The 26,693-nt window shown below is 35.9% G+C and overlaps 1 protein-coding gene across 2 annotated transcripts in view; it reads right to left on the reverse strand.

Annotated features, from left to right (window-relative positions):
- Positions 1-921: 921 nt before the first annotated feature.
- si:dkey-91m11.5 (PH_BCR_vertebrate and RhoGAP_Bcr domain-containing protein) overlaps positions 922-26,693 on the reverse strand; it is a 43,114-nt gene continuing 17,342 nt past the window's right edge. Inside the window, exons 2-23 of one of the 2 annotated variants that reach the window (XM_058785021.1) lie at positions 22,745-22,929; positions 22,080-22,184; positions 21,727-21,912; positions 16,719-16,826; positions 16,561-16,621; positions 16,430-16,482; positions 16,114-16,254; positions 13,010-13,131; positions 12,742-12,907; positions 12,514-12,633; positions 12,149-12,224; positions 11,875-11,979; positions 11,701-11,775; positions 10,424-10,521; positions 10,093-10,212; positions 6,747-6,806; positions 5,496-5,605; positions 4,081-4,220; positions 3,775-3,909; positions 3,581-3,686; positions 3,113-3,275; positions 922-2,958 (exon numbers count right to left, since the gene is read on the reverse strand). In XM_058785021.1, the coding sequence (XP_058641004.1) occupies positions 2,869-2,958; positions 3,113-3,275; positions 3,581-3,686; positions 3,775-3,909; positions 4,081-4,220; positions 5,496-5,605; positions 6,747-6,806; positions 10,093-10,212; positions 10,424-10,521; positions 11,701-11,775; positions 11,875-11,979; positions 12,149-12,224; positions 12,514-12,633; positions 12,742-12,907; positions 13,010-13,131; positions 16,114-16,254; positions 16,430-16,482; positions 16,561-16,621; positions 16,719-16,826; positions 21,727-21,912; positions 22,080-22,184; positions 22,745-22,929 (2,525 nt within the window). In that variant the 3' untranslated portion in view covers positions 922-2,868. Of the gene's footprint in view, positions 2,959-3,112; positions 3,276-3,580; positions 3,687-3,774; positions 3,910-4,080; positions 4,221-5,495; positions 5,606-6,746; positions 6,807-10,092; positions 10,213-10,423; positions 10,522-11,700; positions 11,980-12,148; positions 12,225-12,513; positions 12,634-12,741; positions 12,908-13,009; positions 13,132-16,113; positions 16,255-16,429; positions 16,483-16,560; positions 16,622-16,718; positions 16,827-21,726; positions 21,913-22,079; positions 22,185-22,744; positions 22,930-26,693 lie in introns of both variants that reach the window. The other variant, XM_058785020.1, reaches the window with a different exon arrangement.

The following is a 26,693-nucleotide window of genomic DNA, read 5'->3' on the forward strand; positions in this document are numbered from 1 at the left end:
TGTTTGTCTGCTTACATTTTGTTTAGCTTGTTTAGTTTTTTGTTAGTTCTTTAAAAAAAGTTTAAACAGTTGTATTACAGATGTAATGTTTTAAAGGGATAGTTCACCCACAAATGAAAATTTGCTGTTTACTCACCCTCAGGCCGTCCAAGACGTAGGTGACTTTTTATTTCTTTCATTCCTGTATGTTTAGGTTGTATGAAAAATGTTATAAATGGAGATTGTTATTAAATAAAGGCTATTATGTGTTGTAAATTGTGTTTTTAGTGATTGATAAACACCAGTTAATCATTTTTAATAATTTCGTTAAACTATAAAAATATGTTTATGTAGTTCAACACCGATTTCTTATGATGCCCAAATAATAAATCTTAGTTGAGGTAACATAAAAAAAACCCAGAGTAAATGGTTAAATTTTAATTGACAACTTGCTGTAGTCTTCTAAATGTTTGACCAATTAAAACATTTTAGTTGAATGGACTATAAAACTAGTGCACTAAAGGTTGAGCCAACTAAAAAATAATTCAGATAACACTTTGAAGTCAGAAATTGACTGAATGTAAAATTTCTGTGGAACTAGTTACTAAATATTAATCAGTTGAAACCGCTTGAAATTTTTTACAGTGTACCAATAAAATTTAAAATCCTAATTTGTGTTGTGTTATTTAGCCATTTTCAAGCATTAAATGAAAAAAAATTAATAATTCCCAAAACTGACGAATAAAATGTCCCCAAAATTCGTTGCAAATAAAGCCCAATTTAGCCTAAATATTAAGCTACCATTCAGATGAACTTACATTCACCATAAAATAATGCATAAACCTTTTACTTCTAACAATTTGACATGTTTGAAACTGCCTATTTTTCTTTAACATAGGTTAATGTTAGAGAATTGTTTATTAAACATATCAACAAAAATGATCATTTTAACCAACGTTAAATTTATTATTCATCTACTTTGTACAGAATCACATTATAGCCACATTTAATGTAACAGATCTTCCATACAATAGCATTGTGCAGTTTCAATATTGTCCAGTAATAATAATAAACGAAGTCTATTGTTTCAGCAATAGAGCTCCAGGAGAGGAAAGAATGCTGAACGCAAACCACTGTGCCCTAACGTCTTCTGGGGAGTAATGCTATCTCTTATTGAAGACTGTTTAATGTACTTGGCCATCGGTCAGATAAACACACAGAACAGTCAACGGCTCTGTGGAAACAAGAGGATGAAGGAGTTTATTGTGATCCATCTCCTTAATCCACACTGTGGATCCATACTTCTCCATATACAGAATATTTCCTCATCATGGAAGCTGGGTTGTAAAATTGCAGCCAGGAATATCTTCGTCAGTACAGCGTGTAACGGACCAAATAAAAGAGAGAAAAACGAGGAATGGATATAGCTGTAATTCAAGCCGGAGCTTGATAAAGGAAGTGCAGATTGCAGAACATACAATGGAATGAGAACAGAGAAAGGCAATGATCTTCAACACAATTACAGGAATGTCTCAGTTTTCCTTAGGCTAAAGGAAATACACAAGTGTAAAGAATCTGTCGCACAATAACTAAAGAAAAATAAGTCATAAACAAAAGAACATGCCTGCATGTTACATGACATCCTAATAATACACAACCTCTCTTTTGTTCTGAACAACATAATACAGATATATGCATATTAGCCATAATAAACTGAACAATTTACACACACACACACACACACACACACACTTAACAGGGCAAGATATTGGCACTGTTCAGGATCGCAAAGTGCTTGCAAGTTTTGTGAACAGCAAAAAGCAAAAAAGTTTTACAAAGTGAATACATAATGAACCCAAACGATTAAACAAGAAAAATGTACAGTGTTTGAATTAAGTTAATTTTTGCTTGAATACAGAAAACTAATGTAGCAGTGATATTATTCTGATGGAGAACTCCTATATCCATTTTTACATATTGAGTCCATCAGTTACAGTTAATCATTTCCTATAATACCTTAAATGATATAAAGATTTAAAACTATGTTATGTTTTATTTCCTAAGTTATGTGAGGTTTCCAGTTTAAACAGTACTGAAAAATAATGTGTTATAGTTCTATAATATCATGTGATATGACCAATGTGCGCGGTACTGTTTTAATATAGGCTCAGTTATCCAATATTAGTTGGATTTATGCGAGATAAAACAGAGAAATGTTTTCATAAAACAAAAGGAATGTACATACTTGGGAATTATGGGAACGGTAAACTATAATTGTGTCGAATATTCTTTTTAGTTATGAACTAAAATGCCAATATGTTGACCATAGTCACAAGTTGGTTAAAGAACCTCACATTTTAGTTCTCCGTGTTGTGTTTTATCCATCAGAAAGGGGCCATATAAATGTGTTCCTCCTTATGATTTGCGTATTCAGATGTTCCGTAGACCTCGCCACGGGAAGACATAAATCATAGGTGAGCAAAATGTCAGCGTTTATGGAAAACTGGAATGTGTAATTCTTTATAAACCCACAGTGCTGAAAGGAACAAGAGAAAACGCAAGAAAAACATTCACCATCCAATGATCTGCGAGAAGCTTGGCACTCAAAGTGTGAGCCACCATTCAGTCAGAAATCCTACAATGGATGACAGTGAAAATAAACAAGATCACCTGCATGTTGAATGTAACTCTAAGTGCTTGTAACAGTGAGTCCATGAGAAGATATCAGACTGGCTTGTCATTCTTCACTACAGAAATATAAACAGAATGCTACTGATGCAGGGAATTCACTCCGCTTGAAAGATTTCAGTAGGATGTTGGTGCCCTCCATTGGTCGCATGCTGAATCAGTCCCAGTGCATTTCACACCATAATGCATCTGAGCTCCTTTTCAAACCTCTGTGGAGAAAAGCATACTCTGCCGTTTACTATCTGGAGTAGGGATGGCCTCCAGCTGCAGGAAGTACAGTAATACCTGGACCTATAGAGACGGAGAGGAACAAACTGACCAACAGATCTAACAAACACATCAACGCAGCTATTATTTTGAATATGACTCGTTTTGATGCTTTCAGACCTCAGGGCAGTTAAAATCAGAACTCTAGTACTGTAGAACTGTAGTGTAGGTGTGTTACCTGAGACATAACCTCAAGAGACCAGCTGTCACTCATAGAGATGGGCTGCGTGGGATTGGCTGGAATTTTACTGTCCTTTTCAGAAGGGCGAAGGAGGGTCGGGCCGAATACTGTGGCGAGATTGTGGAAGGACATCTTGTTGATGCTCTCATTCTCAGCAACCCTGATGAAATAAGGAAGAAAGTTTCAGTCAACATATAGGTCTTAAACAAATGTGAATGGTGCTTGCCTGTCCATAAAAAAGTCTCCTCAATCTCCTTTTGCTTTTTAAAGACTGGCTGTAAATTATGGGGTAATTTAGTTTTGTGAAGAAGAAAAAAAAGCAGTTCACTGCTATGCTGTAGCTATAGTGTTTTAAGTGGTTTCTTTTGGTTCTAGATTGGCATCATATTATCGCAAACACCAGTTCAAATCGATTTTCACTTAGGAATCATGTTATTCAAATTGTTTGATGGGATCAGACTGCACCTCTTCAGATGGTCCAGCAGAAACAGGAAGGTCAGCAGGTTGGGTTCGGGTAGCGAGAGCAACAAATTGAGCATACAGCTTTCCTTTGCCACACTGTCTGATAATGCTGAAGAAAATAAATAAACAAAAAATAAATGATTAGAATGAACTGATCTGAATAAATGATTATACATTAGAACTTAAAAAACACCAACCAATGCCTTCAGTGAAGTTTGCATAGAGTTCGTCAGTGAAGAGGGGCTCAGGAAGCTCTCTGAAGTAAAGCTTCAGCGTTCCAGCGATGGCATTCACGTCCATCTCACTCATCATAACCGAAACGTCTTTATTGTCTATTAAATCACAAAAAAGTACTCATTTGTAGCCATAACAACAGTACATTTAATATTAAATATAGAATATATTAAAATACATTTAATTCTACTTTAATATTTTAAAATGTAATTTATTTATATTTGATTTAATTGTAGGTATATCCCTACAAGAATTACTGAAGCACTTACTGGCATCAAAGGCAGCTTTTAGGGCCTGGATGTCTGTGGCCACACCAGAGACACGATAGATGCCCACTTCCTCCATCCCTCTGCGCTCAATCTCCTCTACACATTGTCTCACAATAAGAGGCACTTTGGAGTGCTCCCGTCTAAGAGTAACAAACACACATGAGTCAACAACCAGCATCTGGAAAATATATTTCAAATTGTTTTTGAAAATTTGTGCAAATTTTTTGGTATTAAAGCTGTAAATATTATGACCACAGAAGATTATGGGAAGAAGCTTTTTGTTCAAATGTATTTCATGGGAAAAATAAAATTAATGTTTTATTTTTTAAGGCATTATTTTCTTGGCAAATTTCTGGGAAGTAAAAAATAACCAGCATATTCTGAGAGATTTTTTATTTGTTCACTATGAAAGGAAAAATTATTATTTCGCTGTATCAACATTCTCATAGCCTATATTTAAACCTACATCTGAATTATCCTGACATGGCATTCCAATATCCCAAAATCAACATCATAATGAGACCACCTGAGAAAATAAAAAAAATTCCTTCTAACATACACTACTCCCAAAACTGTCAAGTTAGAAAAAAACAAAAAAAACAAGTATGATTAGGGGACAAAATGACTTGCTGTTAAACTGTTAAACTACAAAAAATGCATATATGAGAGTCTAATTCCTAAATCCACAGTCCTGTTTTTATTGCAGTCCTCTGAGGGAAGCCCTTGGCAAACCCTTGCCTTTAATAATCATTTCTTCCTGTTTCTCAGGAAGCCTATAATGGGGTTGCTTTCTGTTTTCCTTTATGCTTTAAAGAACCCATCTGACGGAGACCACCTTTCCTCAGCTTTATTAAAAGGAAGTTCCCCCTCCTTATTTTTATGAGCCCTCATTTGAGTCATGTGGGTCTAGGAAAACACTCGGAGAAGGGTCCCTGTGTTCTATAAAATTATGGGAAACATGGCTGACAGCTGACTGGTGTTGCTCTTGGAGTGAAAGATGTGTGAGTGGAACTTCTTTCATCATTGAATCATGACTGGCTGTCTGACATAAAACTGCCATAAACGGTTACAATACAATATAACTATATTAATACTTGATATAGGCACGCTCACTAGCCTTTTTTTGCAGTCATTTTTGACATATACTGACATCTAGTGGTGTGGATGAAGCACTATTTAAATACAAAAGTCAGCTTTGAACGCATCCAAAAATATGGGGTTACAGAGTGAATATACGTCATTTTTGCTTTTATTAGGCTACTGATATGACTGGAATCATATAATGTGACATTTATTTATTTATTTTCTTAATAGGGAAAATAATGTAATACCCATTTTTTTTTTTATCATTATTAAAACTGTGTATAGTGTATTTGAATCAGTCACACACTGGATTTATTGGTAGGTTGACTCACTTAGTAACAGCACCGATTTTGACTCCAAACACTCCAGACTGTTTCCTGGACGGCATCCTCTTCAGACTGAACTCTCTGCTGGTAAACCGCATAGACAGCTTGACCTCAATCTGGAAAGAGTGATGAATGTGCACAACTTTTTTTTAATAAAAACATCTCACTGATGAGAACAAAACAACGCTGTGCTCAATCTCACCTATCAAATAATCACGAATTAAATCACTGTAAGCTGTGGCCATCAGCTTAATATCAAGCCACATGACCATGATAATCCATCATTGTGCTTCATATTGCTAAAACTTGATGGCAGACAAATGATTGTTATATACTGATTGGAGGACGTTAATGGAAAAAAGTACAGCTCTGTTCATAAAATACCTACACAAGGATCACTAGGATTGTTTTTAAAGAAATTAATACTTTTATTCAGCAAGGATGCATTAAATTGATCTAAAGTGACAGTAAATACTTTTACATTGTTACATGAGATTTCTATTGATTTCTCTACTCAATGAATCCTAAAAAATGTCTCATGTCTCAAGTAGTACAACTGTTTTCTATATAATAAGAAATGTTTCTTGAGCAACAAATTGGCATATTAGAATGATTTCTGAAGGATCGTGAGACTCTGAAGACTGACGTAAACATTCACTGCCATTACAGGAATAAATGATGTTTTAAAATATATTAAAATAGAAAAGTTATTTTAAATTGTAACAATGTTACCATTTTACCATATTATCAAATAAATGCAGCCTTAAACAAATGAGACTACTTTAAATACATGTAAAAAAAATATATATACTATATATATGCACTATATATATGCACTATATATAAACAGACACAAACACATTTCACAAATTATTGTAAAATATGTATGTCAACTTTTGAACAGGGTAATCGATGTAATTTTAGTTATTATTTTGACAAATGAAAAGTACTGAAATGTATCTGATATACCATTGTAGGGCAGTAAAAATACAAAAACGTTTTCTATATAATCGTATTTAAATATCTTACAAAATCTGCAAAAGAGACAAGTGATAAACACCTACATGTGCACTACATATAGTTACAGCATATCATAATTTCAATGTTCAGCAATGATACAGCAACATCTATTATTCACTATCCAGATGATCTTAATCAAGTGTGCTGGCCTGTTTAAATGTAAATGGCCATTTATTAAAATGACTGTTCCTATTTTTAGTAATTGTGTTATTATTGTGCAGGATGAGCCACACTGACCCCATTCATGCTGATTACTGTCCTCTGCCAGTCTTTACCCTGCAGCGATTGAGGATCCAGCTGTGAAAACAGGGACAAATGTCAATCAAGAGGATAATCCTTATCTGAGCATGACCCATACACAGAGTCACCTGCTAAAAATGGCAGCTCAGTAAACACGCTACTGGAAAGTATCTACATTTCACAAAAAAATAAACAAATGCACTGAGCCAGGACAAATGAATAGCTGCCCAGACACATAGTACAGTATGTGAATGATGCAGACCAATGCACAATGCTATTTCAACTTAACTGATACAGACAAAATCATTACTTAAATTAACTGCATATCCTAAAGAACAGTATAATCCAAACAGTTTCCCTTCTTTATGATATGTCCATCTTCCCCAGTCTTATAATATTACATAACGTCCACATAGTTGGTTGTCAGTATTAATCTAGTGACAGATTCTGTTCTAATCATGTCTCTAATACCAGGACGTCAGTCTGTATTTATTGTGGTCTGCTATGGATGTTGTGACAACATAATTTACCAGCTTGCTGCCAATGGAAAGACCTGTATTGATTGGTTGACTTTACTCGTGCCAAAAAATCAGATTTGTGTAATTCGAAGCAACTGGTGAACTCGTACATGACAGCAACAGTCTTTTGTATACATCATGTTGTCTGGGGCATAACATATTGTTTTAGGTACGCTATGTCTAGATTTAGCATAGTAAACCAATAGATCAATATCACAACTAGTAGCAAGCGATCATTTCATTACATTACATTGTATAAAACGATATTTTCGCACATAAGAACCCATTTCCACTACCTTTCAAAAGTTTGGGGCTAGGAATTATTATTTTTATTTTTATTTTTTTTTTTAAAGAAATAAATACTTTTATTCATCAAGGATGCATTAAATTGATTTTTATTTCAAAAGATTTCTATTTCAAATAAATGCTGTTCTTTTGAACTTTGTATTTATCAAAGAATCCTGAAAAAATATATATCACAGTTTCCACAAAAATATTAAGCTGCATGACTGTTTTTAAGAAGCAAATCAGCATATTAGAATGATTTCTGAACGATTATGTGACACTGAAGACTGGAGTAATGATAGCTTTGCCATCACAAGAATAAATGACATTTAAAAACATTTTAAAATAGAAAACTGCTTTTAAATTGCAGAAACATTTCACAGTTTCATTGTTTTTTTATTGTATTTTAATCAAATAAATGCAGCCTGTTGAGCATAAAAGATTTCTTTCATAACTAAATAATATAACAAGACCCCAAACCTTTGAATGGTACACTGTGTCAGAAAATTGTCTAAATAAGGCAATTTATTCTATTATCATTGACAGTATCCAATACAGTGGTATTTGTTTTTCCACAAAACTAAATGCAGATTTAATATAGCTAATTATATCTTAAGTTAACTTTCATCGTCCTAAAAACACATTTTGACCTCCCAGCAGCCCCTTGCTGCCCCCTGGAGGTCACCAGTTTGAAATCACATGCTATACACCAGTTTGTTTTCTTATGTACTCCATCAATAAGTCTCAAGCCTTAATATTTTCCAAATCACTAACAGATTGGTCATACCCTATTTACCAAAACAACTAAACGCTGACCAACAAAAAATGTCCTTGAAGTGACTGATACCAAAAATCTCAATTCCAAACCAGCCTGCTTAACAATATTCATCTCAAACCAAATGACCAAACTGAGTTTATTTCCTAAATCCCCACATGAGGAGGCAAGGCTCTCATTACCTTTTGCCTGAGAAGCGTGCTGCGAACTCTACCCCAGAGTCGAGCCCCGGTGCTGGGACTCCTCCTGAGGCCAATGTCCACCTCCTCATCCTCCTCCTGTTTCTCCTCTTCCTCCACCGCACAGCTGCTAATCAACTCTTCCTTCATCAGTTTACTACCCACAGCATTCGTTCTACCATAAAGCTCTTCACTATCCGGCATCTGGTCCTTTTTGCCCATCTCGCTCGAGTTCCTCAAAGAATGCTTCTGTTATTGACGAGAAGCAGCAGGGTAGAGAAACAGGAATCCCTCTCCGCTCACAGAAGCACAGTCAAATTTCGATCTTCTAGCACAACGGCCAACTGACGTTCCATGTCATCCTGAAGCAGTGCGTGTTTAGGCATAAATGCTGGTCTGGATCAACCTATTGTTGTGAATGTCTCTGATATATTCTTGAGTTCACACACACACACACACACACACACACACAGAGCTCCCCTGACGAGTTGTCACACAGATGGAGCGCTGGGATTAACTACAGAATCTCCTCCCACCCTGATGATTATGGCCCAATGTGGCAGCTGACCTACCAACAACGCATTCAAGACAATTTCAAGTGTTTTGCGTAGTGCTTTTGAAATGCAATGAAATGTGCCACTTCTCAAGTTTAGGGCAGTATTATGTAGTGTATATCCTGTCATAACAATCATTTGAGAGGAAATAGAAAAGGCAAAGTGTTAACTCTATGTGAACAGGTATAAAAGATCTTGCTTGGAGTGTTTAGACTAAACAGCTGAGATCTATATGGTCTGTGGCCACAGAAAAAAAAAAAAAAACATGGCTGCCATAAAAACAAAGAGTCATGTGATTAAGACAAAAGCTTTCATCTGCTAATGCCGACTTTCTCTCAACTCATCCGTAGTTTCGCACCTGCCACTCTAGGACTCTCTCAGCGTGTCATGTCCCATTTTCTTTTTGAAGCATTTCCAAACCACGACGACAATCCATAGTACAGTCCTTCTAATCCTTCTCTAGCACAACACCTAAGCATTTCCCTGAGGCCGCCCCTCTGCTGAGCCGCCACTCAGGTTTCTCTGGTGACACGAGCGCACCACCGCATATGGCAGGATTATCCACCTGAACAATTTACCGGCTTTGTTCTGTTCATTGCATTAGGAATTAGAAATGTAAATGCTTAGTCACTATGGGTAAGCAGATTATAGATTGCTTGTTTTATCCTGGGATTTATGACTAATCGATAAACTTGATAATGAAATAACACAATTTCCTTGTATTTGCGCACAGAGAAACAGTGTAAGTCACTTCACAATAGTGAAAATGCACTTCTATGAAAATTAATCAAACACATAATTGACAGATTAATCAATTAAGAAACTTTTTGTTGTTGTTGCAGCTCTACTAAAATGTACTATTACAAAAAAGTACTGTGAAAGTCTGATAATATAGAAAATCAAAACAACAGTGTTTAAAATGAGAACAGGTAATATTTGAGTTATTAACTGCTCCGTGTTTGTTGGTGAGGACATAAGCAGCTCAACTTCTCAAAGCTCCCTAATATATTGAAATATCATAAGCAGGCATACCTGAATCTGTCCTTTGGCCATGATGCGATCCATGTTTTCCCCATCATCCCTGCACTGTTTGACCTTACTGTAGCACAGCAGTCTGAGGGTCTGAGAGCCCTCCAGCTCGATCTCAAACTCCTGTGAAAAGAGAGTCCAACCTCCATTTAATCACATCGTTCAACTTGCATTATGTCTTTTCATATTTAAAGCTGCAGGGTGGAATTTGTGCTCAGCTGGTGGGATTAAATGTTATTGCAGCATAAGGACTAATAATTGAATCTGCTAACACTAGGTTTCACTAAAGGTTTCTGAAGGAAGCTAAATGCTGAGGATGGGCTGCATTTCTGACCTCATTCCAGTTTGGCTCTGTGGCGTCTCTATACACACGAGTTTTTGCTTTGTTCACGAAATAGCCGAACGAGTCCACCTCCAATGTACAGTACAGATCTGGAGGGGGAGAGAAGAGACAACAAGCCGGTTACATATAAAGCCATTTTCAAATGTAAAAAAACAAAAACAAAAATTGAACATGAATCAGAAATTGAAAGTTATTTCCCAACATAGCATTAGAGGGATGGGCAGTATGACCAAAATCTCAATAACTATTAAAGTAATTTTCACATTAAGTATATTTTAAATGTCAATTTTCAATTTTTTTATTTTGCTTAATTGTGTGTATAATTTACTGAATTAAATAATTTTAGAAATAAAAAAAATTATAAGATATAAAAAATAAGGTTATTGAAATAAATAAGTAATCAAAAGCAGCTGTCAACACTGTATAACACTTCAGTTTTCACTTTCCAATATGAAACACTGAAAATAACACTATAAAATGGTTATTTATTTACATTATCATTCAACATGTGGGGTTGGTTTTAAAAGAAGTCTCTCACCAACACTGCATTTATTTGATCAAAATACAGTAAAACAGTAATATTGTGAAATATAAATATAGTCAAAAACAACTATTTTCTATTTGAATATATTTTAAAATGTACTTTATTCTTGTGATGGCAAAGCTGAATTTTCCAGGATTCTTTGATCAATATATAAAAGCTCAAAAGAACAGCATTTATAAGAAAAATTGAAATCTTTTGTAACAAATGAATCTAGATCAATTTAAATGCATCCATACTGTATAAAAGTACTCAAAAAAAGCTTACTGATCCCAAACTTTTCAGTGGTAATGCATATAGTCTAATTGTCAGAATATTTCTTTACTTTTAATCTGAAGAGCTTTTGGCTCTTATTACATTATATTCTCATCATGGTATATACAGTAAGGAAGTTGCTATTGAGGATAAAGCCTACAAGAAAGTCAAAGCAATGAATGAGCGAGAACAAAGAAAGACATAAATTAGTGATGGAGAGTTAGCTTTAAGAAGGAACGCAGTGTTCCCTGTTAATCCACCCGTCCCACAGCTGCTCATAGAGAGAACTCTGCCCAACAACAGCAGGGAGCATGTCAGGTGTTTTCATGCATGTGCGCACATATTAGGGAGGCATTCAATAATTTAATGATTACTGTGAGCCGGATTTCATTCCATCTAATTGTAAGTGCTGAAAAAACACACTGCTGCAGTCTCATAAACTAGGTGAGACATCCCGTGCCAGACAACTTACTCAAGCTCTGTTTCAACCCTGTTGCAGAATGAACAATCACATTTAGAAAGCCATACAGCCCAGTGGATTCATCATCTAATGGGAGAAAAACAACCAAATTTATAACAAATTTCAGAAAGAACTCAAATTCAATATAGATCTTAATACAACAAAATAAAAAAAAAAGGCACTCACCTTCTTTATTGATTGTCAGAGGAACACTGTGAACTGTTTGTAGCTTCACACAGGAGTTGGTAAGCATCTGCAACTCCAGGGAAGTCAAAGAAAAACTCTTGAAACCTGCGAGAAAAGAACATATAGAAACCAAGAGAGACTCACTCAGTGAAGTCACCAATATCTGCATTTAACGAATAAGTGACTCTCGCTGAAGGAAACGAGCAGTTTACAGAGTCCTGCTGTGATTTTCTTGGAAGGTAGGAAGGTTTCTGTGAGGAACGGCAAAGCTTACACTTTTTCTGCTGTTCCCGAATGATCTCCCTCCATTCTTCTCGCTCATAATCAGATGAAATAAGAAATGTATAACCCTGGAATACAGAAACAAAACAGGAAATGAGAACTTTTGAAAATGGCTTTTTAAAAACAGTCAATAACTTGCCATGTTATTGTGTTTTATTTTTTTGACAATATAGTATAGTTAATTACATTTTAGCATTTGCTGTTTATCATTTATCGGTCATGACATGAAAACAGAAAGAAGACCATAAAGGTTTGGTACGACATTACAGTGAGCAAATTATGTCTTTAGCAAACAATACAGATATCTAAAAAAATAAATAAAATGCAGTTTTAGGAAATTGTCTGGTATTGATTCACCTTGCCATTCCTGTTACTGACTCTGAAAGCCATGCATGGAGATATGAGCAGCAGCAGAGATTCCTGTTCGCACAGTTTCTTCCTGAGACGATCAAGGACTTTACCTCCTTTACATACTCTCTGAACACATGAGGGAATGAAAGGAAGGAGGTGGGAACCAATTAACACAAAGCTGAGTGTTTACTGTAGAAAAGCATTTCTGATGAATGTTTAAATCGCCTCATCTACCTTTTCTCTCTGAATTTCGTTCTTGATCTGGGAGATCTTGACCTTCATACCATCTATCTCCTCCTCTGGTATCTGGGGGACCGGTGAAGACTCCGATTCATCAATGGTCTGAAAGGTGACGTCAGCTAGTGGGATATACCACTTACAGTCATACTGCTGCCCCTTCCTGAACATAGGAAGAGACAGAAACCAGGGGTCACGGTTATGACAAAGAAAGAAAAAAAACACAACTTTGAAACGAGGAATGTTTTCATATAGATTGACTTGCCCTCCGGTTTGTTTCTTCAATTTGGCGCAAAGCAGCAGGTCGGTAAAGAGGAAGACATGCCGAAGTTTTCGTGTCCCTTCTACTAACTCCACCATAAACTGGTCTCTGAGAAGCTGTCGATTCTTTAAAGACATTAGGATGACTTTAATATGCAGGACAATACATTTAAAACAATATTTCTATATAATTATAATAGTAGTAGTAGAAGTAATAATAATAAAAATAATAAGGTCTAATGGACCCCCTTTTTAGATAAATTAAAAAAAAAAAGATATTTCTTGTAGTCCGACGTCTTCTGCTTCTGGGAACTCTGGGACTGTGAAAAGGGACCATCATAATATTTGGAAACCAAAAATAACCTTAATAAACGTAGTTTCAACTGTTTACCAATAGAGGGCGATCATGTATTATTTACTGCCCCATGAATCAGTGGCAGTCACTATTTCGCTTAAGGCATGGGGTCATTTAAAGTAGGTGAGGAGGAAAACAGCCAATGAGAGGCTCAGACTCATTCACTCAGAAGGAGGCATGACACACTTAAGAAATTGCACTATTGAGGGTGAGTCACAGGAGCTATTTTCATGATAATGATGGCAGCCTGAGGGGGTTTCAACCTCAGACAAGTGTGGCTAGATAGGATGAAAAAAAAGTGTGCTGGATGAGATGATTCACAAAAGGCAGATATGATGGTAATTACCTACTGTAAGTCAGATTAAAGGAAATATTTAACCTTAAATGGACTGAAAAACAATATATTCCACTAACAAAAAAAAAAAAAAAACTAAAACTTGACCTTAAAATAGCAATATTAAATTGAAAAAGTTCTGTACAAGATGTTCCCAAAGATGTCCATTTCAGGTCATTCTTTACAACTGGGTGTGCATTTGCGCTCTTGAGTGACCGAATCTTCCCCTAATTGAAGGGTGTGTGACATATGTGAAAGACATCTGCTCTTTTCATGGCCTGAATGTCTGTGTGTGTGTGTTGATGCATTCAAAACACTGGCTCTGACCTGTGACCCTGGCTTCAGAGAGTGTGTGTTTATCCCTTATGTCTAAACTTTCATTTTTTTCTCCTAAAGTACACCAGGATTTGGCCAACATGATATATGGGTTCAGTATTGACTTTGGCCGCATTTAGAGACATCTGCTAAAACAGCCTAAGATGAGAAGCAACACATGGCCATGAACTGGAAATCCATCATCTCCATGACAATAATTACACAGGACATGGACCAAGATGCCATGACAAATGATAATGCAGGAAAGTACAATTATTTTCTTTCTGAACAGGCATTGTCAGACCTCTAAATGAAAATGTAAATGTGCTATGAAATATATTTTCAATATTATTCTATTATTATGTTTTTGGTGATGTTTTTTTCATTAAATCATAATATTAGAATTGGAATATTTATACTTTTAGGATGCTTTAAGCTTGAAAGCTTCTGTTTTCACACATTAAAATTGGCAAATGGACCACCAGTCTTTAAAATTTCTCCTTTCGTGATCCATAAAAAAAAATAGACAAAGGCCTTTTATACTCCTTTGATACAAAATTGTTTGTTTCTCTATTTGGATCCAACAGAGATATTTTAGGTCTTGTGTGTCTGGCAAAAATCCACAGTTGATGTCGAAAAAATGTATTTTTGACAAATACTTTCTTGTAGGATTGTATAATGATGTTTTATCATCACTTCCTGCAAAGTGATAAAAATAAAAAATTCTTCAATTAAGTACAAATCTTTACTGGAATCGTGATTAAGCTGAGCTGTACTGTTTCCCAGTTTATGTCAGACATCCCTTTAATCATTCCAATAATAAATGATCGCTATCTTTGAATTGTATCTCTGTATTTTCTGCAGTAAAAATGCCTGGCATGTCCACAAGCCTACAATCAGAGAGCCACTTCCCACACAGTTTTCCAGTAATCTGCGAGGAAGTCTAGTACCAGGTCAACTGACTCAGAGTTTAGAGGGGTCAGGGGAGTGTGCAAATAAGTGTTTGTGTTCATTCTGAAGCTGGGAAGGGTGTTGAGACACTTCTCGTTTTACAAAAACGGCCTTTGATAAAGGAGGAAGGGGAACAGGAAGGCGGGAGATGATTATATTGTTGACGGGACACTTGTAGAGTTATGCAACCGGAGCGTACTGATGAATATGTGTACACTTGTCATAAAAATATTACTAAGTTACAGTAAAAGAGTTTATCAGCAAGGGCTTTTCTTCTGGCCTGAACTCATACACATCTTAATTATTTTCAAAAAGATTTTTAAATATATTTTTCAAGGTAAAGCCTGAACTAACCTTGCTTTGTCATAAAAATACACTGACATTTTGTCTTCAGAGTTATTTATCTTATGTTTTTTTTTTTAAATATTTATCAAAAGGGGCTTAAAGGGATAGTTCACCCAAAAAAAAAAAAAAAAATCTGTCATTAATTACTCACCCTCATGTCGTTCCAAACCCGTTAGACCTTTGTTCATCTTCAGAACACAAATTAAGATATTTTTGATGAAATCCGAGAGCTTTCTGACCCTGCATAGACAGCAACGCAACTACCACATTCAAGGCCCAGAAAGGTAGTAAGGACATTGATAAAATTGTCCATGTGACATCAGTGGTTCAACCTTAATTTTATGAAGCTACACGAAGAAAACAAAGAACAACTTCATTCAACAATTTCTTCTTTTCCTTGTCAGTCGACGCGCTCTCAGATTCCACCAAAAATATCTTCATTTGTGTTCCAAAGATGAACGAAGGTCTTACAGGTTTGGAACGAAATGAGGGTGAGTAAATAATGATAGAATCTGAATTTTTGGGTGAACTATCCCTTTAATGACCCTGACACATAGTCATCAGAGTCTGCAGGGGTCCTCATATATACCGTCATGTTTTGTTTCATTATTATATTTTTTTATTGCCTGCTGGTGAGACCACATGACTTTGATTGGACAGACATTTTTTTTCTCCAAATATTAATGTAGCTGTTTTGTTAAAATGTTGTTATTTTTTAACGGTTTAAAATAAAATAAAATAACATAACATGATCACAGAAGATTGTATTAACATTAAGAGACAAAAAATGTCAATGGGCAGCACTGACCTCTCCTTTCTTCACTGTCATAGACTGACGGCGGGGCGTGATCTCCTCATTAATGCTGGAGAGGAAGTTCTGGGAAATGCGGAGGGCATCCTGCAGGAGGGAGTGATCTGGATGACTGGATGGGGTGTGCTTCAACAGGTCCTGAAACACACAGACTTATCAAATATTGCAAAACACTCAATTTATTGAATGTGTAAACCAACACAGCTTAAGCTCATCCAAATAAAACATGAGCATTGCTACGCCACTAACCTGTAAATATTCTCACATGGGAAAACTGAACGATTGTGTGTATGTTCTTTTAGTTTTTACTCACGTGGAGGACAAGGGTACTGCGAGTGACTCGATCCACTGGTTTATACAGCAGCGCTGAGAACAAGAAAGACAAAGAAGTGATCAGAATGCTAAGTGGTGTAAAAGGACAGTAAATGTGGAAAAACGACTTACTTTCCAGAGAGTTCTTGGCATTCTGATCTTTGCCCTCTTTAGCGCTCTTGACTTTTAGATTCTGAAGGTAAAACGGTAAACAAACACACAAATTTACAAGGAGGCAAAGATATCAGGCTTTGTTTTGACAGTATAATGTAAGTGCCCTTAAAACCGACCTCTGAAATCTCTGCAAACTGAGAATTGGCTTGACAACACTTTTCGGCTGTTTCCACGGCAACCTTATAGTTGTCCACAAAAGCTCTGTACACGCCGAGCTGGCTGGCCTGTGTGGGAAGATAAAACAACAGGAGAGAGTGAAAGAGAAGGTGGTTTAAAGATAAAAGTGAGTGCTAGAGGCGGATTACTCATGCATGTTACATTAGCTTAATTCTGCTTACTAAGGTAGAGCAGGCAGTTTTGTGTTGCCTGTTTTGGCATGGTTGACATGCTTCTGATATTCAAAGACAAGCAAATACCAGCCTGACTCTGCATGAAGACAACAGCACTCAACACAGCAGACAAATTATCACAGTGACGTAATGGGTCAATCTTACAGGAATAGTTTACCCAAAAATACATTTTTGCTGAAAATGTACTCCTCTATAGGCCATCCAAGATTTTCTTCATCAAAATAGATTTGGAGAAATGTAACATTACATCACTTGCATCCTCTGCAGTGAATGGGTGCCGTCAGAACGCGAGTTCAAACAGCTGATAAAAACCTCAGAAATGTTCACAACACGACTCCAGCCCATCAATTAACATCTTGTGAAATGAAAAGCTGTGTGCATTTAAGAAAGAAATCCATCGCTATGGTGTTTTGACTTTAAACCTGCGAGTGCATATAACACTTCCTTCAGTTTGAAAGTTCTTCTCGTGTAGTTCTCTCACATCAAAATCCACTGATATTTATTTACAACTGTTTTGAACGGTTTTCACTTTAAACGGTGCTTGATCTGTTTCTTTCCTATATAATGCAATATAATGGACTCATTTGAAGGTAAAAACATATGAATTTATTTCTTATAAACAGCTTTTCACTTCGCAAATCATTAACTGATGCACTGGAGTCGTGTGGATTATTGTGATGTTTCTATCAGCTGTTTGGACTCTCATTCTGACGGCACCCATTCACTGCAGAGGATCCATTGTTGACCAAGTGATGTAATGCTAAATTTCTTTAAATCTGTTTTGATGAAGAAACAAACGCATCTAAATCTTGTCCTAAGGGTGAGTAAATTTTCAGCAGATTTTCATTTTTGGTTGAAATATTCCTTTAAACCATCAAAATTCATAATAAATATGTAAATTATTACATGCTTGAACCTATTATAATCTAAGAAAATAGTGATATTATAATGAACCATTTGAATATTTACTGTGTATTATAAATTTACAACCATCCCACAGCTGTGGCATTAATTCCACAACATCAAACTAAGTTTTTTGTAAAGTTTGCATGTGTTCCATGTAATATCTGAAAAAAAATCAAGGCAATTATAACTTGCAAAACAAAAATGAAAAGAACATTTAGTAATTTCCTTTCCTACACACGCACACAATAACACTTTTTCCAGAGTGTCCATTTTAAGAGGGTGAATGCATACTGAAACAAAAAACAACTGACTTGGTGTAAACGAAGCCAAAATGTCGCCTTGAATGAGCATTTGTGTCATGAAGAAAAAACACCATTCAAAAGACAATAACTGTGAAATGGGCACAGATAACAAGCATTTTCCATGGCAACATCTCGAGTGCTGCCAACACTGGGGTAAATAAGAGGACTTGTGATGGGGCTTGTCATGAGACACAGAGGTTAAGCACTTCTTTCAACACAGCCATTATACTGCAACTGGGGAAACTTGTGAGCGATCCAGAATATGAGCATCATTACCCTGAGATCAGAAAAAAGACGGATTACATCGTGCTGTTAACGCCGCTCACTGATAAAAGATGAATACTCATTAAAAGAGTGAAAAGAACCACTTTCTAAAGACTCTCCTCTAGTGAAGGGTTCTGAGGACACATCTTTAGCTTCATCTACAGCTATATTTTGAGTTGTGAATGTAAGTTTGCAGTTTGTTTTGAAAGTAATAAAATAGAAAACATTGTCAGGAAACATCTTTTGATTGAGTTGTACTTGCAGAGTGCATGTTAAAAAAAAAAACTTTTATGAGCTGGTTCATTTTAGTGCATCGAAAATATATTGCATGACCACTATATTCTGATTCACAAACAAATGATTCTTATGAGCAGGTTCATATTAATGAGTCAAAAACATACCGCGTGACCAGTGTATCCTGATTCATGACTCTTAGTAGCTGTTTTTATTCATAACTTGTTCAAAAATCAGTCTGACAAATCCTTCACTACTAAACCAACATCTGAATTGCCTACTGCAAGTTATCATTATTATCATACTATGCAATATTTATTTGTGTCAAAATACGACAATGTGCCATTAAACATACACACTTGCAATAGAGCTATAATATATATTAGGCATATATATTTAGTATACATAAGTAGTGAAGAGTAGACTCAATTCATACGGTATGAAAACAAAACCTGAGCCCATTTTTTGGACTCATTGCTTCTGAGGAGGTCAGGGGTGAGTAAATCCCATGGCGTGAGGGCTGGCAGTCCACAGGGAGAGGGAGAGGGCAAGGGAATGCCCAGCAGTGAGTGGGTTTCCAGGGCAGACACATGCACCCCTGCTCTATGACATCATGCTTTCTGGGAAACAGAGCAGACACTGGACTCACTGTCCACTGAAAACTCTGTCTCCCTGTGGGATTTCCTGTTTATTTACCCCTCTCTGTGTAAAACACACACACCCTGGAAGAGAACTGTTACTGCAAACACATACACACACACACACACATTCCCAACGTAAGGGACATGGCATATTCTCCCAAATAGTCATGCTTTAGAAATACATTTCCATGCAAACACATCTGCACAAAGATAAAGAAATAAGCTACAAAACTGCTCAGCTCTACACATCGATAACGCCTCAAATAACAATATAATCTCTGTAGGATTAACAGTCCAAATAAAAGATGAATGAATTCAGCCTCCGGCCACACTTACTCAACCTCAATGCCTTTATATTTCAAAAAAGAGATTTATGTCAAACAATCACTGATTTCAACCCTGACTGTGGATCCCAGAGGGGATGGTGAAACGTTTCAAACACAAACCCCAAATGAAAAAACATCAGAGTTTATGAGTGGATCAGATCAACAACAATCTCCCCTGCTGCTCCACTCTGGCTTTTATATATTCCACTTACTGCTGAAAACAATCCTGCAACAGTTCATGCCATAGAATTAATTTACAGCTTTCGATGTGTTTTCTTGTATAATAGCTAGAATGCACAAGATAAAGTACATTTATGTTAATATTTCACTTTCATTGATACAGTAATATTGTGAAATATTACAATTCAATATAGCGGTTTTCTATTTAAATATATCTTAAAAGGTAATTTATTCCTGTGATTGTAATGCTGAATTTTCAGCAGCTAGTACTCCAGTCTTCAATGTCACATGATCTTTCAGAAATCATTTATTATGCCGATTTGGTGCTTTTTTCAGAATTCATCAGAAAGTTCAAAAGAACATGCTTTAGCTATTTATTTGAAATAGAAATATTCTGTAATATTATAAATGTCTTTACTGTCACTATTGATCAATTTAGAGCATCCTTACTAAATCAAAAATATTAAAATAGAAGAAATAAAGTCACAATTCATAGATATCAAGAAAAAACCAAGAAGCGGGTGAAAAGGCAAACCATGCAACTTGCATAACAATCAATACAGTTAAAAAAAAAAAAAAAGGTGATGTTTGTCATGTAATCTGTGCACCTGGCTGCAACGCCCTACCCCAGCATTTCTGACCACAGCCCCACCGATCTAAGAGCAAGACCCCCTAGCTGCTTTACATGCAGTCATGTGGCTCTGAAAAGCTTTCATCTGCATGAGCGTCAAGTCCTGCTGGCGTCTATAAAAATGGGGGTAAAGTTTCAGCTTCCACAGCTAATTGTGCCGAGTGGAATGATGTGGCTGTTGCTCGTGAAGCTCACTAAACCAGTTATCAAAGGAAATTCTCCTTAGGGAGGACCAGAGAGACATGCTTTGATGATGACTGCATTTATAAACCGTTTTAAAAAAATCTCTCTCGGGTGGTCTGACAGAAACATCATGTATGGATTACCCAAATTAGACACATGCATGTGGCATCAAGTGATGGCACAATTCAGTTGTTATAATGAGAAACAGTAACACTAGCGTATTATTAGATGATAATACAAAAATGAACCTGTGATTATATCATTATATGAAGTATAGTATAGTGAGTATATCATTAAATACTTTTTTTAGCTCAATAAATTAATGCAAAATTCAATGAAAACAAATTATTATTACTGCTGTCAAACGATTAATTGCGATTAATCGCATCGCAAAATAAAAGTTTGTTTACATAATGTGTGTACTGTGTATATTTATTATGTAAATATAAATACACACACATGCATGTATATATTTAAGAAAAATATGTTATGTTTATATATGAAATATTATATATATATATATATATATAAATAATATTAATTATATGAATATATATTTATGCATGTAAAGACATGGAAATATTTTCAAAATATATACTGTATGTGTGTGTATTTATATATACACATAATAAATATGCACAGTCCACATATGTAAACAAAAACTTTTATTTTGGATGCGATTAATCACGATTAATCGTTTGACAGCACTATTAATTATACATGCTAATGTTAAATAACACTAATATTTGAATAACACTGTTAAATATAATCTTTAGCAAATCTGATGAATATCCATGAATTTCCATTTTTCGTAGCATTTAAAACCTATTTAGACAAAATATTACAGAATTTTAATATTAGTAATTTTTTGGTTATCAGTCATAACATGAAAATAACTACTGGCTTAATCGCTACCAGTCAGAATTTTAATATTCCTAAAATATATTAAATAACTACATGAAATGCCTAATTTTAGCATAATCAAATTACCTAATTAATTAAAAAATTAAAGGCTATTTTAATTTGAATGCAAACTAAAAGATTCAGCATTAATAGCGCATGGACTGTTATATATGTAATAATATAATATAATGAAACACTACCCACCAGTTTCTGGAAGAGGTCACCCACACATTGATGGTGGCTCCACTGCTGAACTCTGGGTAACAGGCCATCATAAAAGTCTTTGTGGATCTCATGGAGCTCAGGCACTTTGAAGAAAATGGTTTCTATCTGCTGGAGGGTTAACATGGGCTGGGAGGTGGTGGCAGCAGCTTTCAGGGGCTTCATGGGCTGAGATAAAAAAAAAAAAAAAAAACTGAGGTCAAAGGGCGCCCCATTTGTAACCACCTGGGTGGAGTGCAATGTGCAAAGCTCAGCACCACTATAATGGTGATCTTTGACCCTCTTTTGTGAGCAATCTTGCAGTAAAACAGACTCAGCAAAGCCTGAAGACTCACCAGTAAGAGCGCCTCCAAGTGGCTCAGATAGGCCTCCTCACTGGCCAGGATCCCTGATAAGACCCATTTCCTCATCTCCAACCCTTTTTCGACATCCAACTCCGACTGGGAACATCCATGATGAAGAAAGTGACCATTACACAAACACATTAAGGGTTCAGCCAAAAACACATATTCCTGTCTACAGTCTCTAGCAATTCCTCAGTAGGGTAATCCTCATAAAACCTAAATCCTATCCCATACAGATTTACAGAGGTCAACCATAGATCACACAATCCCATATTCAGATATGAAACACCCCAAAGAATAAAGAAAGAAAACAAAGCTCAAAAGTTCAGAAAACAAATGTTAAAAGACCCTTAAACCTGAAGTATAAGTAGCTACTGACTGAGAATCTAACTGTAGCTATTTGCTTTTTATTTGTTTTGTAAAAATATAGGCAATGTGCATGTATAATTAAATTAGCAAAATCAACTGATATGGATAAATCTCTAATATGGGCCAATAAACTATATGGAAACAATATGTCATGCATCTATAACAATAATGATCTAACAAAATATAAGACAGATTTATTTAACGACAAAAACACTTGGGAGAGGTGTGTAAACACTATGACTTCAATGAAGGTTAAAGCTAGTTCTCTGTATCTTAATGTCCCTTACTGATTTAGTGGACTCCAGGGACCCCGAGGAAGGGGGCTCTCTAATATTTCGACCCTTCGGGTGACGGCGCGGAGAGGAGAGGGACTCATCCGTGTAGGATGCAACATCAGGCTGCATACGCTGGTCCTCCCCTCGATCACCATCATAAACGTACGCTGGAGGCGGGGTCCCACTAAACGGGATGTCTGCAAATGAAGAGAAGAGAGAGGTTAGGTTGACTAAAAAGTGTAACATATGATTTTATTTACTTTTAAATCATATCAGTAATTTTAAAATGTGTATTACATATAATTATACACAATATAATTACAGTACATAATTTATCGTCCATTGCTGGCAAACAACCAAAAATGGGTTCTCAAGTCAAGCTTTCCATCTTAATTTTAAGTGCTTGAAATAATCAATACGTCCTTTACCAGAGACAGTCTCATACATCTCTTATCTCTTAATGCAATCCACACAGAGGACCGAAACCTTAGCCAAAAAGACTGGGCTTTTTCCTCTTTGCAATAAAGACCTTGACGTATAATTGAAAGCAACAGATAAAGTCTGCCAAGCGAAGACAACCAAAGCCGTTAGGAATTCATCACCCATTTCAAATTTATTCTTGGAAACATTATCTACCATCTCTCTAAATCACTGCCTCAATTAAGCCTCCCGTTCATCATTAATGCATGACGCCGCGACTGAATTATTAAAAATGTAGTAAAATGCAGCGACTGAATTATAATTTTTCCTCTGACAATATTAAGACGGATTGGATGTTTTACTTACAAAAAGCATGTATAATACAGTACACTGTTCAGTGTAAACCTGAATTCATTTCCTTTGTTTGCGAGGACTCTGGGAACAAGAGAAGAGTTTTTCACTAAACTTGCAACATTTTCTTCATATAATCTGCTTGTTGCTGTGACAGACTGAGTATTTGTTCCACACCTCCAGGGAACATCACTGATACTAACCAAGAGGAGGAGTTTTAGAGTGGGAAGTCGAGCCAGTTCTTTGTATTCCTCAAGCCTGACACAACAAATGAACAATGAAAGACTAGACAACTGCAATCATGACGGAGACCCTCTTTTACCGGCAATGAAAGGATGATATGAAAGTCAGAATCACGACAGCCCACTGGTGGAAATGTGAAACCGAAGTCAAAGCAGTCCATTTAGGAGAAGACTGACAAGACCCCATTGAGCGGAAACTAAGACCTCTTAATCACTCAAATAGCAATGAATAATTCAACACCATTGTTCTTGTTTTAATTACCATTGATGAGGATTAAGGGCTACATGGATGAATAGCTGCATTAGTGATGCCATTTTAATATACCGTGCATGTTCAGATTTAAAAATGAGGAGCAGCTGCTGAGCTGAACTCAAACAAATGCACTTCATACAGCCTAAATATACAAATCAACTGTGTTTAAAGGAACAGTTCACACCCAAAAATAAGAAATAAGGTATAGTGAATAGTACAGTACACACACACACAAACAATGGTTATCATTCACATCAGCTGTGATTCACAGACTGCAGTGACTTGAGACATGATGAATCTTCATAGACTATCCTGACTGTTGTGAGTTATCGCTCTGTCTGTATTTGTAGAGTAAGTTGTCTAAAAACAGTCATTCATTTCGTGCAGTCTGTGAACAGCTCAGCACCGGTGAGATGTCCAGACACAGACGTATCGACTATGTGCCTGTCTTATCTGGTGTGCTGATCGGCTCAGTTAAGACGAAGTCTGAAGCTACAGTCAAGAGCTATCTAGATGTACACAAAACACGTGCGTGCACGCACGCACACACACAGTCAAGAGCATCAATAGTGAAATCCACTCGTTGATCCCTCACAGCTCTTGCTCTGTACATTTAAGATACTAAAGTGTCAGTAGCCAGAAACAATACCATTAAAATTTCATTAACGATTTAGATACCACTGCAAAACAAATATGCTCATGAACATATTTCTTTATAAAGTTAGCCTTTAAAAAGGGCACTTGTCAACAGTAACATTAATAGCATAAATATTATATTATACTAATCATTAACTTGGTAGCATATTAAAATAAGGCTCAATAATCATGAACTAACAGTGAACAACTTTCACAGCATTTAATAATAGGTAATGCTTTTATGTATCTTTTTGAATACTTTAATGTACATTAAAGTGAAAATAAACTGAACCTTATAAGGTGATTATTATTTATGTTTATATAATGCTTATTATAAAGTTAGTTATTATTATTAATAATATAAATATAATTAATATTACTGTTAACAAATCTTAAAATGCTAATTTGAATCTAAATTATTCTTTTCCTCTAGATCTTTATCACTGTTATTTATTTTAATCATATTTTTTCAAAAAGGTAAAAAATAAAAATAAAAGCAAAGGCTTAGCATTGCCGTAACTGCCAATGTTGCATACAGTTGTTAAGGAGAGGATGAGGCTTTGAATTTCACACTACCTAGTTTCTACTCCGTCAAACCTACCGGACAGGCCTGTACACTCATATCCATCCATCACAACAATGTGATCTACATAAAAAGCCCCAAAGACTTTGAAAGATTGAGAGTTTGTTGGCTTTACGATAAACAGCAGGAAAAGAGGTTTTGATGAAAAAAAAAGAAAGAAAAGAACATCACCCAGAATTGCTGTTCACTAGTCAGAACTGCAGTGTCTCGTGTCTTGGTTCATTCAGCAGTCAACAGGCTTACATGGGATGACATTAAGAGAGGACAAAGATGGGAGCAACTAGGAGTTAAATCACCTCACTGTGAGAGAAACAGGAAAGAGAGGACTCCGGAAACATGGAGGCAGCCCTGCTGAGTGGCCTGGCATGTAGCCCGCTTAAAAAGACAGAATAATAGACAGAGCCTGAACAAATAGAGAGCAGAAAAGAGGTAGAGGATTACAGAGAGAGATAGCAAAAGAGTGAGAGAAAGAGGTCTCTGCTGTCCCAATGTAGAAGGAAGAGCCATGCCAAAGGGCAGCGTGTGTTACTTTGTGATTAGCCCCTAAAATTGAGCTTATGAGCAAAACAATTCCTGTGGCCTTACACCAAGGCCACATAGACTGTGGAAATGGATGCGTTTCATATGAGCACATCCATAAAATCGCCCTAGTGTTATTTCTCCTGTGTGCGCAAATACACTACCGCTCAACAGTTTTTATTCAGCAAGGATGCATTAAATTGATCCAAGATGACAGTAACAACATCTATGGTGTTAAAAAATTATTTCTATTGCACATAAATTGCACTTTTTATTCATCAAAGAATCCTGAAAACAATTATTAGACTTTCCACAATAATATTAAGCAGCACAACTTTTTTGAACATTGATAATAATAAGAAATTTTTCTGAGCAGCAAAGCTGCATATTAGAATGATTTCTAAAGGATCATGTGACACTGAAGACTGGAGTAATGATGCTGAAAATTCAGCTTTGTTATAATATAAATTACATTTTAAAAAACAGCTCAAAAACAATAACACCACCAATCTTAAAAGACCCCAAACTTATAAACATTACTGTAGTTTTGTAATATAATATGATCCATTTATATTTCTTACATACATATGTAATTTGCAATGTGTAGACCACAAAAAAACATGGTTTTAAAATTGGCATCCAAAACGCCAATCATTCGATGGAATTAGTGTGTGTGGAACAGAATCACTGGTCACGGTGATTGTGAATCAGCCATTGAGGAAGTGTGCAGGGATGTCTGACCACGACACTCAACTTTCCAAAGGAAACACACGTTTGAAGCAAGGTCATCTTTCCAACAAAAACACACATTCACACAAACATTCACACAGATAGCTAGATAGATAGATAGATACTGTAGATAACAATTAAAAACATTGATATCCCTAATAACAAACAACAAAGCAAATGCCATTCATTCATGATCCTAAACCAATTTTCAACATCATAAAGTTCACC

This window comes from Onychostoma macrolepis, chromosome 08, assembly GCF_012432095.1.
Source record: "Onychostoma macrolepis isolate SWU-2019 chromosome 08, ASM1243209v1, whole genome shotgun sequence".
Taxonomy (NCBI): Eukaryota; Metazoa; Chordata; class Actinopteri; order Cypriniformes; family Cyprinidae; genus Onychostoma; species Onychostoma macrolepis.